Genomic DNA, 12,842 nt, shown 5'->3' with positions numbered 1-12,842 from the left:
CCCCCCCCCCCTCACCGCTCTACAGACCCCCAGCAGCACCACTCTGGACTGGGGAAGTCTGGTGGTGGCTGGTTGCAGCAGTGGGTCCATCACTGCTCCTCCAGCTCCAGTGGTTATCGTGCCCTCACCTATCTCTCCCTAGGGGGGAGTTACTCCAGAGTATGGTCCATTGTGTTCCATGTCAATCTAGATGGTTTCCGATGATCAGAGAAGTGATAGGACTGAAGCAGAAGCAATCAGGAAAGTCACGTGGTTAGGTTCTAGTGGTGTTTGACCTCTGACCCCTAGCTGTTATTTGATGTGCCTCAAGTCTCAAGAATAAAAGTGTCTGCTGAATAGTAAATTATTATATGCGACTCTTGTTCCCGCCACGTTGATTTCTCTGACCTTTTGGACAGGCCTCCTGCAGGTCCGCCTGAAGGTCAACCCAGCAGGGGTATTCAAACCACAAAAAGCCACCAAAACCAAAAAGGCACCCAAACATCTCCCCTCTGCTGCCCAAAGTTATGTTTATGTTTATGTGAGTCTGGAACACAGAGCAGGGATGGCTTCAATAAGCTCAATCTGTACCCTACCCTTAATGACAATGTTCATCCCTGTTTTTACAGGTTAGAATGAAGTAGAACGTACCACTGCAGGTGTAGGGTACACCCTTATGCAAACATTGCAATTATTGACTTTGTGAAATAAACTACAAATGTTTGGAAAGTCTCTCCTAAATAGGCATCTAGAACTTGATTGGGAACCCTGAATTAGGAATATTTATATCTCATATATTTTTTTCATTCTCAGTTTTTTCTTCAGGGGGAAATGGCCCCCTGGCCCTCACTCAGACCCGGTTCTCTGGCCCGGACCTGAGTCCATGTAGGAGTTGATACAAACATAGAAACTGTTTATATGCCAGGCAGTAAGGAAAGCGTGGACCAACAGTAAGCAAAGATAACGTTGACCAGAGGCAATAGAGATAAATTGGAATTTGGAAATAACACAAGGCTTGGACCTGGAGATAACTTGAGGGGTTTGAAGGTCTTTTGGACCCTTGTAGTGAAACATCTGCTGAGAGCTCTGATTATTTCCTAGAGTTTCAGGACTAGACCATGGTGGCTGGCAGCAGCGTTTGCCCCTCGACTCCCCCCAAGGGTCTAGTGGTCCCGGTCTTGACGTGGTCCAGGGTGTGTCCAGGGGGACATCACCACAATGCAGTCCCCTCACCAGCCACCATCACAATGACATCTTTCTCAATCTCCTCCTTTATCATGCCTCCTTCACCTGCACCCTCACCTCCTCCTCAGTCTCTTGTTCCCCTACGGCCATCTTTGTTCTGGTCCCACCCCCCCCCCCCCTCTCCCTCCTCACCCACCCTGCAGCCTCCCTCCCTTCCCCATCCTCCTCATCCCATCTATTTAAAGATGGCCGGTGGTCTGTGAGATGATCTATGGGATTAGATGATAATCCGTCTAATCCCAGCCCCTACCCCTATCCCACCCCAAACCTCCCTCTATCCAAGGCCACACCCTCATCTCTCCCCCATCCCTACCTCACCCCTCTCTCTCAGGCCACACCTTCATCTCTCCCCCATCCCTACCTCCCTCTCTCTCTAGGGCCACACCCACACCTCTCCCCCATCCCTACCTCACTCTCACCCTCTCACTCAGGCCACACCCATCATCTCCCCCATCCCTACCTCACTCTCACTCTCTCACTCAGGCCACAACCATCATCTCCCCCATCCCTACCTCACCCTCTCACTCAGGACACACCCATCATCACCCCCAAGCAGAGCTAGCGGTGTCTCTGACCCACCTGGCCGCCCAAAGCCAAAGTCTGACCCACTTGTAGTGGTTCTGGGTCCCCTGATCCGCCCCTCCTTCCTGGTGGTTAATCATCCTAAGAGCATACGTGGATGTAACGTCAGGATCTGTGATTGACTGGTTGTGACGCAAGTTTGGGGTTAGCAGGGACATACGATTGGTATTTTGCTAAAACAAACAGGGTCATTATTGAGCTAAATATAATCCCAGACAGTCGAGTTAACCCCATTGAACCCTATCTCTTGATGGAGAAGCATTTTGGTTTGTTGCTTGGATTACAACACAACCGCTCGGTGACAGGACGTTAAAGAACACCCATAGCTTTTCGGTAAGGTCTTATCGTAGAGAACATGATAAACAGTATCAGTACTACAAATAAAGTACCACTTTCACGCAATGGATATACTCCTGGTCAGCCCTGGGTTGAAGGTCTGGACCCAGAGCAGATGAGAAGGATCACTGGACAGACTTAAGGTTCTGCTCACTTCCTGTTTGGAGCACTGAGCAGTACAGACTTAAGGTTCTGCTCACTTCCTGTTTGGAGCACTGAACAGTACAGACTTAAGGTTCTGCTCACTTCCTGACCTGAGCAGGTCTTGCTGGAGCCAAATGTGTCAGAGAGACAAGAGTTGCATCACAACGGGTCCTGTGTTGTTTAGTTATCTTAAACATGACTAACGGATAACCCCTGGTCCACTGACCTCGTGAACCGGTCACAACCGCAGGTGATTTAGGAGCCATTTTCTGAAAAGGGATCTGAAATCAGGCCCGAATAGCAGACAGACGTTTAGAAATAGAATTCTAACAAGAACTAAATCCTGGGAGGACTGAAGACGAGGGCTAATGTAATCGGTCACACATTAACCACATCCCCCGTCCAGATGCCGCTAGGTGTCTTAACCCCTGCAGGGCCTGCTGCATGAGTGTGTGTGTGTGTGTGTGTGTGTGTGTGTGTGTGTGTGTGTGTGTGTGTGTGTGTGTGTGTGTGTGTGTGTGTGTGTGTGTGTGTGTGTGTGTGTGTGTGTGTGTGTGTGTGTGTTTGAGAGAGAGGATTTGCCTGAAATAAAGGATAATGGTCCAGTGAAGGCATTACGCCTCCATTTAGCTTTTAACTTAGATTACTAGAGAGAGAGAAAAAAAAAAAAGAGAGAGAGAGCGAGAACGTGGGACAGAGACGAAAGAACAGAGGGGGGAGATGAGGAAAGAGATGGAGAGAGAGTGGGAGACAGACAGACAGGGGTGAGTGGGGGTGGGGGTGTCATTGTTTGTTCATATATAAATGTGTATTTCACCAAGGACTGTGAACCTGTAAAGGTGCCAGCATACCACACGAATGAATAAACGGAAATGTTGGTCTCTCTCTCTCTCTCTCTCTCTCTCTCTCTCTCTCTCTCTCTCTCTCTCTCTCCTCTCTTAGTGTGAGCCAATCACAGGCCAGGGTTTCCGGCTTGGTCAGTACTGTTGTCTCTGTAAGGAGGGCTACTACACCTTGGACCAGCAGACAGGTGAGCCCCTCCCCATTCTTCCCCCTCCCTAAGTGCAAAAACATTTCCGTTCATGCTAGCGTATTCAGTCTGTGTTTGTGTGTTTGTGTGTCTGTGTGTCTGTGTGTCTGCGTCTGTGTGTCTTGGTGTCTTGGTGTCTGTGTGACTGTGTGTCTGTGTGTCTGTGTGTCTGCGTCTGTGTTTTGGTGTCTTGGTGTCTGTGTGCCTGTGTGTCTGTGTGACTGTGGGTGTGTGGGTGTGTGTGTCTTCGGGTCAGGGGGTGCAGATGAGGCGGATGAGGCGGAGGTGGGGAACGGGACCACCAGGACCTGCTACCCTTCCCTCCCGGTCTGCCTGCCCTGCTGGCCTGGCTGCAGGGCCTGCCTGGACGGGACCCCCTGCAGGGTGCAGGAGGACTGGGTGCTGCGGTCCGGGGTGATGGCCGGCCAGGGTGCCTTCATGGTCCTCATCTTCTTCAGCATGATGGCTGCCTACCGCCACCGGCGCTCAAAGGTATGAGTGTGTGGTGGGGGTGGGGTGGGGGTGGGGGGGGGTTATGCTGAATGATTGGATCGATGAAAACAAGAAGTCATTAATTCATGCTTATTCCTAAAATCCCTGCTGTGTATCCAGTTCTGCCTCATGAATTCCTCAAAACGGACTTGTGAACCTGTTTATTGAACTGGTTCCCTCCCCCCTTCCTCCCTCCACCTCCTCCCAACTCACTCCCCCTCCCTACAGAGGATTCGGGCGTCTGGTCTACTCCTCCTAGAGACCATCTTGTTTGGCTCCTTACTGCTCTACTTCCCGGTGAGTCTAGGCAGGAAGCGATGTCACCTGGCGCCACACATACAGTGCCTGTGAACGGGATCATCTTCACCTGTTGCCTGCAGGATGAAGAGGATGCATGGGGTTGCTAGGCGACCAAAATAAGCCGAATAAAACGTGTATACCATAGAAAGACAAGCAGACGGAGTAACCAAGAGACAGGGATAGACAGACAGACAGAGAGAGGGACAAACAGACAGGTAGAGACATACAGACAGACAGACAGACAGAGGGACAAACAGACAGACAGACAGGGAGACAGACAGATAGACAGTGGTACTAGATTAAAATCCTTTCAGATTATGTGATAATGGACTATTAAGAGAGGTGTGTGTGTGTGTGTGTGTGTGTGTGTGTGTGTGTGTGTGTGTGTTTGAGAGAGAGGATATGACCTCCGGCAGGGGTGAGGGGGGGTGAGGAGACGTTGTGTTTTATAACGATCCATCAGAGTATTGATTCGGGATTAAACGCTAACCAATTAAAGAGCGGGTGGTACGGCAGCCGACAAAAATATGTTTGATCATCTAACCCCGACCCTGCTGAGAGCCCTGGGGGAAGAGCTTAACACACACACACACACACACACACACACACACACACACACACACACACACACACACACACACACACACACTGACACACACATCCACACAAACGCATGGGGCCCATCCCTGGGAGGGCATGGCTGTTATGAAAATGAACACGCACAAGAGCTTTAATAAGGGACCCAGGAAGTGGTTCATAGCATAGCAGAGTTAGTGTTTCTATTAAGAGGTCATATTAAGGCTTTATGACACATCACACACTGAGCTGGGCCTTCTCAGGCCGAGTCGACCTTAGTGAAGATGGGGAGACGACCAAACCCAGTGGACTATTGGCTTCAGGAGGAGGATTGGTCTCAGCACCCACAGACAGGAGGCTGAAGGGATGGAGCCCTGGATTGATGGTGTCTTTGGGGAACACAGAGACACATCGCCCCTCTCTAGAGCCGCAGAGGGGGAGCTGCCTGCAGAAAGGTCACAACCAAAAGACAGAGAGAGGGGATGGGGGGGGTCGCTCTGTGGGGGGCTCCTGGGTGGCAGACAGACTCACCTTTAAACCATTTCATCTTCTCACGAGGATCTGCACCACAGCTGGCTCTACGCCCTCCGTCACCCTCTACCATTTCAGGGGAATCATTTACAGAATACAGAGACAGTATCTCCATGTCTTGCTGGGTGGAGACAGCTGGAGTATCCTCTGGACCTGGGGTGGTTCTGGTGGGACTGACGTGGTTCTGGTGGGTCTGACGTGGTTCTGGTGGGTCTGACGTGGTTCTGGTGCGTCTGACGTGGTTCTGGTGCGTCTGACGTGGTTCTGGTGGGACTGACGTGGTCCTGTGTCCTGCCAGGTGTTCATCCTGTCCTTCCAGCCCAGCACCTTCAGGTGCATCCTGCTGCGCTGGGTCCGGATGACGGGCTTCTCCATCGTGTACGGTACCGTCACGCTCAAGATGTACCGGTCAGTCACAACTCCACCCATTCTTGTGCTGGTTTTCATTTACAAATACCTAACCCTAACCCGCACCAAACCCTAACCTTTGACCTAATCTTAATCTAACTGTAACCCTGACCGTTTACCTAGCCCTAACCTAATCCTTGCCTTTTGCCTAGCCCTAACCTTACCATAACCCTAACATTTGACCTAATCCTAATCTTACTATAAGCCTTACTTTTTATCTAGCCCTAACCTTACCATGACCCTGACCTTTTACCTCGCCCTAACCTAACCCCAGCCCTAACCTTACCATGACCCTGACCTTTTACCTCAACCTAACCTAACCCCAGCCTTTACCTTCTACAGTAACGTTATGTTACTTCCCTTGGTCCCAGTGTTCTGAGGGTCTTCCTCTCGCGGACGGCCCAGCGGGTGCCCTACATGTCCAGCCTGCACCTGCTGCGGATCCTGGGCATGATGCTGGTGACCGTGTGCTGGTTCCTATGTGCGTGGACCGTGGGTGTGCTGCAGAACCGCCAGAGGAACGTCCCCATCCTGATCACCTCCGAGACGGTGGACGGACAGAGCTTCACCACGTGCTCCCTGGACTGCTGGGACTACATGATGTCTGTGGGTGAGTCCGGTGGTCCATGGGAAGTTCACACATCACGTAGTCTCACTGTAATCTGTTGAGGTTCATTCAACGTCACAAAAACCAAAGTAATAACGCTATAATATTATGCCATACACTTGACATTTATATCCCTAATTCACCATCTGGGATTTACCAATCCCACTACTGTCTTATTTGATCATGGGAATGCAGATTGTATTTGTACAGCCCTCAATCCCAGTACCAGAACCCCTAAGCCCTCTTACAGAAGGGAGTCTGCACTGTGAGGGATCCGTCCTCATTGGGAATACAGCACAATATGGTAGCATAATCAATGGCTCAGTGAGGTGATAAGTAAGTAGTAGTGTTTTCCAGCAGACAGAAAACCATAGATAAGGAATGAGTAGACGGTGAACGAGCGATCCTAGCTCGCCCGGCGTTCCTTCTGGAACAGACCCCCTGCTGGCGTGATGTGTGCTGCTATCTCTTGTGATGATGTGTGGGGCACCCTCCCACAGCCGAGCTGCTCTTCCTGTGCTGGGGGAGCTCCCTGTGCAGCGCGGTGAGGCCGGTGCCCTCGGCCTTCCACGAGCCTCGCTACATGGGCATTGCCATCCACAATGAGCTGCTGCTCTCCGTCACCTTCCAGCTGCTCAGGTAACTAGCGCCTGGCCGCTACACTCTAAACTTTCTGCCTGGCAATAGATCGGATGGGCCTCAAACTGGTTCTATTCAATCCAATCCAATGGGTCAATAAAGGGCCAATGAAGTGTAAATGAGGCAACCGACAGGGTTCAGTTGAAAACAATCAAATTCAAGGAGTAACTAAATGTTTTTAGACTGAATAAAAATAATACACTTCTCTAAGTCTCATTAAAAAAGGATTGCTCTTGTTTTAAATAGCTTTCTCAATTGTCCCATTGTATTATATGTATTGAAATGTTGTTTAACCTACTGTTTATATCTATTGTACATTTGTGTTTTTGTTTTTATTTGTATGTTGTAATCAGGGCGTCATTGAAAAAGAGAGCCTGCTCTCAATGACCTTCCCTGAATAAATAAAGGTTAAATATAAATAAGAAAAAACATTTTAAGCCCTCGCCCGATCACTGGCTTGGGTTAAACACCAGATGAGGTGAATAACACGTTCACAAAATGTCAACACGTTAACAAAATGTTAACAAAATCATCTAAAGATACAGATTACTTTATTGATTCTGAAGGATATTATATATGAAATTGCCTATATAGATGGTTTTGTATTTGTAGTAGCTAGCTACATGGCATGCCAAAGGTAAACAGAATGTTTCCAACGTTTTTAATACTGCTACTGTGCTTATCTACTCTTCAACACCAACCTACCAATCGGTACTGAGGGCCCCTAACCGCCCTCCTCTCTGGGGAGGGCGGTCCAGGGGGAACCCAACCCACACTTTGGGTACCACCGGGTTGTACTTTACCAGACTGTGGACATGATTCTCCTTCGTGTCTCCCCACCCCCCACCAGGTTCATGTTACCATCGCTCCACCCTGATTGGATGCTGCTGCTGTCCTTCACACACACCCATGTGACCACCACGGTGACCCTGGCCCTGCTCTTCATCCCCAAGGTACCACTATCCGACACGCACGCACCTGAACAGGTGCACAGTAGGGCAGACACAAAGAGATATCAAATCATTCATTCAGCCGTTTAGCATTCACTTATATCGAGCTACTTATAGGGATGTTTGTAGATTTGTGTCATAAAGGAGCTGAGGTTTGAGCGCAGAACCACTTGACACCACAAGACACTTGGACAGTGGTAGAGTCACTGTTGATGGGCTTTGTATTTTTATGGACAGTGAAGTGTGACAGAAAAGTGGGAGTAGAGATCGGATGACTAAAAAGCACCTGAACTCACTCCTCACTGTGTGTGTGTGTGTGTGTGTGTGTGTGGGTATGTGTGTTTGTGGCTGTGTGTGTGTGTGGGGGGGGGGGGGTGTGTGGGGGTGTGTGTTTGTCTGTAAGTGTTTGTGCATGGTTTCTGTCTGTATGTGTGTGTGTGCGTGTGCGTGTGCGTGAGTGCGTGCGTGCATGCGTGCGTGTGTGTGTGTGTGTGTGTGTGTGTGTGTGCTAGTTCCTCGATATTTCGCAGGCAGGACGGGAGGAGATCGCGACAGAGGTGTATGAGGATGAGGTGGACCTTCAGCGCTCCGGGTCCTACCTGAACAGCAGCTTCCAGTCGGCCTGGAGTGACCACATGCTGGAGCCTGATGACATCCGGGTAAACCCCTCCACACCTTTAGCACCGGAGTCATACCACAACTCAGACGACATGTTTAACGATAATAACACAGCAATAAACAACAAGTTAAATTACCTTAAAATCACCTAAATGGAAGTTTACAATCTTGGCCTCTAACTGAACAACTTTTAACTAACTTTAAAATAAATGATAATTTTCATCATAAAGACAATTTATAACAGTTTCTTTAATCATCATTGTTTGTACATGTTTTATGACCAGAGTTTTCTCCCCATTGAACCTTGTCTTGTCCCCAACAAACCTCTCCCAATACTGCATCCAACATCTACTGACACGGTTCTCCTTCTCTATCCGTCCCATCACTCCTTCCCACCTCCCCAACCCCCACACCATCGCGCCCCTCTTCACACACACCAGGACGAACTGAAGAAGTTGTATGCCCAGTTGGAGGTCCACAAGACCAAGAAGATGACTGTGAACAACCCTCACCTCTCCAAGAAGAGGAGCTCCCGCCTGCCGGGCTTGGGCAGGTCCATCATCAAACGCATCTCAGAGATCCCAGAGTCCGTGAGCCGCCAGTGCAGCCGGGAGGACAGAGACTTCGGCCATTATAGCCGAGGTGTGGCTCAGTCCGATTCCTTCAGAAAAGGCCCGGAAACCGCTAGCATAAGCTACAGGTCCATCAACACCCCCTCGCCGTCAATGCGGAAGTCCCTCAGCGAGTACGACTATGCCCGGGAGCGGGAGGCCTCCGTGCGGAGCTCCTTGTTGAGACCCAATGTGTCGAGGGCATCTCAACGCTCCGAGACCGACTCCTTGGACATCCCTCCAGGGGTCTGCAAGTCGGCCAGCGCGCAAAACCTGACCATAGACAACAACCTGCTGCATCCCGACCACACCAAGCTCCACAAGTCCCGGAGCCTCACCGCCACCAACACCCACTCCATGGAGGACATGGCCATGATGAACCGAGCCAACTCTATGATCACAAGGTCCAAGCAACAGTTGACCATCAAGGAGCAGACGACCAGTGCTCTGCAGTCGCAGTCCTTTGACAAGGCAAACGTCTGTCCGTGGGAGATGGAGGGCAATCGACCTGTCGTTATGAACCAAAAACAAGTCACCTATGCTTATTCTCAGGGCAGTGATGGCGAATGTTCAGACAGTTTGCCTCCCAATTCTCCCATAGTCCATGTCTGTCCATGGGACTATGCACCCACTCCCGAGCCATCCCCTGCGGTGGAAAGGAGAGTCGAAGGAGAAAATGACTCACAAACAGCAAAGGCTCATGTATCTGCGAGTGCCCCGGGCACGCCCAGGCCAATCATCTCAAAAGACCAGCGAGGGTTCTCCTTGCGCAACACAACTCAGAAGTGGCTGTCAGTGAAGGCCTACATTGGATCGACTGAAGCCAAGGATGATCATAGCAGGGGTGGAGGGTCGAGAAAAGGGAGCATAGTCTCGCTACTCAGTCAAGAGAGCACTTGCACGACCAGATCGGCAACTTGTACAAATCCAAATTCAGAAAGAAAGACCCTTCCAAAGAGAAGCCTAACAACGGTCGAGGGAAAACCTTCCCTTGTTAAGCAAAGCGCCATCCGCCTGTCATCTGGGGATTCCTCAGATCGGAGCCCAAGGAGACTGGTGATCGGAAAGTCTGCGATCCACCCGTCGGACTCCTTGGACATACAGATGTACGAAAATGTGTTCTCCTCCAGGCAAAACAGCATTCGCAGCAATACCAGCTCCTGGGGAACCGGCGGGAGCCATTCGAGAACCCCTTCCACTCACAGAAGAGGTAGTGTTCGACTTACGCCTTCTAGGAACTCACATCAGTCTTCCACTGATGTATGTCCATGGGATGTTCCACAAGGCCCCGTCCTGCAGAAACAACTCAGTGCTAAAGCTAATGTTTGTCCTTGGGAGGTTGAGGAACCCCAGGTATCAGAACGAACCGGTGTTTGTCCCTGGGAATTGACAGACCATGAAATTAAAAGGCGAGGGAGTGCTCATTCCAATGTTTGTCCTTGGGAAATCCAAGAGACTCCTACAACTCCCAGGATCAAGGTGATCCAACAGTCACTGTCACAGTCGAGTCAACAGTCTTTGGGAAAAATGGAAGATGTATGTCCCTGGGAATCCAATCAGCCTGTACAGAGACCTGGTGACTCCAATATTTGTCCTTGGGATGTTCAGGAGGACAAGCCTGAAGTTGTGTATGAAAATATAAAATCTTCAGAGATGAAGAGCCTACTGAGAGTGCCGTCAGCCCATGAGAAGAAACTATCAATTATCTTATCGGCCGCCCGTCAAATTAGTAAGACAGCAGACAGCTGCCCTTGGGAGTTCCCCGACCCGCCCAAGAACTTTGCAGACAGCCCTGAATTGGTTGAGGGAGAACAAGGGCACTCACCGGAGACCACCTCAATCAATGTCTGTCCATGGGACACGGGAAATGAGGACAAACCCAAAGAGGTGCCTTCGAACATCTGTCCTTGGGAATCTGCATCAGTACTTGTAGAAGAGACAGATACAAACATATGTCCTTGGGAAACGCCGCAGCCAAACAAACATCCAACCATTGAAGTCAACTTGGTGAAGGATACAGAAAAGACCTCCTCGCAGGACAGTGTAAGGACAGGGGTTTGTCCCTGGGAGTCAGAGGATGCAGATGCATCTAAGACGCAAGCCTTTAAATCCTCCTCGGTGTCCCTTGTCAGTCAAGACACCGCCCGGGCCAACATTTGCCCTTGGGACGAAGAGCCAGTGGTAGAGAAGGTTCAGCGACAGGGAGGTTCTCTTTCAGATGTCAGCACAAGAAGTGGGGCACAGCAGGAGGGCGTCCGACCTGCTGTTTGTCCTTGGGAAGCTGAAGAACCAGCTGCTCTCCAAAAACAAGACAGTGGAAGTGGAAACGTTTGTCCTTGGGACACTGGGGAACCAGCTGTTCCCAAAAAACAAGAGAGTGGAACCGGAGACGTTTGTCCTTGGGACACCGGGGAACCAGCTGTTCCCAAAAAACAAGAGAGTGGAACCGGAGACGTTTGTCCTTGGGACACCGGGGAACCAGCTGTTCTCAAAAAACAAGAGAGTGGAACCGGAGACGTTTGTCCTTGGGACACCGGGGAACCAGCTGTTCCCAAAAAACAAGAGAGTGGAACCGGAGACGTTTGTCCTTGGGACACCGGGGAACCAGCTGTTCTCAAAAAACAAGAGAGTGGAACCGGAGACGTTTGTCCTTGGGACACCGGGGAACCAGCTGTTCCCAAAAAACAAGAGATTGGACCCACAGATGTTTGTCCTTGGGAAAGTGAAGAACCAGCTGTTCTCAAAAAAACAGACAGTGGAAAAGGAGATGTTTGTCCTTGGGACACTGGAGAACCAGCTGTTTTAAAAGAAACAGGCGGTGGAAAAGGAGATGTTTGTCCTTGGGACACTGGAGAACCAGCTGTTTTAAAAAAAACAGACAGTGGAAAAGGAGATGTTTGTCCTTGGGACACTGGAGAACCAGCTGTTCTCCAAAAGCAAGACAGTGGACGTGGAAACATTTGTCCTTGGGAAACCGGAGAACCAGAAGCTCCTACAAAACAAGACAGTGTTAATACAAACGTTTGTCCGTGGGAAACTGAAGAGCCTCAAAAGCTACCTGCAAGCCAGACCGATATCAACAGCAGCGACATTAAGGCCAACGAACCCCCGGCAGCGGTTGCTCCAGAGGAGCCTGCGATGCAGAGTGGCACAGACACGGAACAGGAGGCGAAGGCCAACCTGCCTCTGGGTCGACGGGACGCCTTGTGTCCCTGGCCGATGGAGACCTCTATGGACAACACCTCCGATGTTTTCACCTGGGAGCCCGAGAACATCCCGGAGGAAGACGAGGAGGCAGATGCCGAATGTGAAGCTGAGGCCTTCTTCTTCCCGTCGGACTTGTGAAGACACTGTGAAGTCACAGAACTGGCACTGAAGCAGCTCCCTGCAGGGTTTTAAACGACAGGTCTCCACTCACACCCCTCCAGAGCTCCACCTTCCCCATGAAAACATACCCAGGAAATGGAGATGAGAACCTGGCTTCCTTCACTGCCCCAGTGCCGGAGCACCACTCCTCTGTGAAGGCTGGTAGTAACTAACTATCAGTACCAGGACAGAGACCAATAAAAAACCATACCAGTATGGGCTTTGAAGGTTTTAGCCAGAACACACCAATGAGACAACATTTATTTTAAGATGTGATGCGTGTCCGACCTTTTCCCTTTGACCAGAGACAAAGATGAAACAGTCTCCCTTCCCACATCTACCCCATATTGAATGTGATGTTTTTTTGTGTGTATGTTTTAATGTACCAAACATCAAATCCATGTCAATTAGTGAATATTTAACAGGTC

The 12,842-nt window shown here is 50.2% G+C and overlaps 1 protein-coding gene across 1 annotated transcript in view; it reads left to right on the top strand.

Annotated features, from left to right (window-relative positions):
- gpr179 (G protein-coupled receptor 179) overlaps positions 1 to 12,393 on the top strand; it is a gene marked incomplete at both ends in the record, with an annotated part of 14,259 nt that extends 1,866 nt beyond the window's left edge. The window contains 11 exons of the mRNA XM_084465386.1: positions 3,229 to 3,316; positions 3,573 to 3,808; positions 4,037 to 4,105; positions 5,514 to 5,623; positions 5,995 to 6,233; positions 6,731 to 6,869; positions 7,720 to 7,822; positions 8,332 to 8,478; positions 8,878 to 10,401; positions 10,657 to 10,724; positions 11,181 to 12,393. Coding sequence (XP_084321512.1) covers positions 3,229 to 3,316; positions 3,573 to 3,808; positions 4,037 to 4,105; positions 5,514 to 5,623; positions 5,995 to 6,233; positions 6,731 to 6,869; positions 7,720 to 7,822; positions 8,332 to 8,478; positions 8,878 to 10,401; positions 10,657 to 10,724; positions 11,181 to 12,393 — 3,936 coding nt within the window. The remainder of the gene's footprint in view (positions 1 to 3,228; positions 3,317 to 3,572; positions 3,809 to 4,036; positions 4,106 to 5,513; positions 5,624 to 5,994; positions 6,234 to 6,730; positions 6,870 to 7,719; positions 7,823 to 8,331; positions 8,479 to 8,877; positions 10,402 to 10,656; positions 10,725 to 11,180) is intronic.
- Between the last annotated feature and the right edge of the window lie 449 nt (positions 12,394 to 12,842).

Source organism: Micromesistius poutassou, assembly GCF_964030765.1.
Source record: "Micromesistius poutassou genome assembly, chromosome: 3".
Taxonomy (NCBI): Eukaryota; Metazoa; Chordata; class Actinopteri; order Gadiformes; family Gadidae; genus Micromesistius; species Micromesistius poutassou.
The sequence above is the reverse complement of the archived record's forward strand: the minus strand, read 5'-3'. Positions and strand labels throughout refer to the sequence as shown.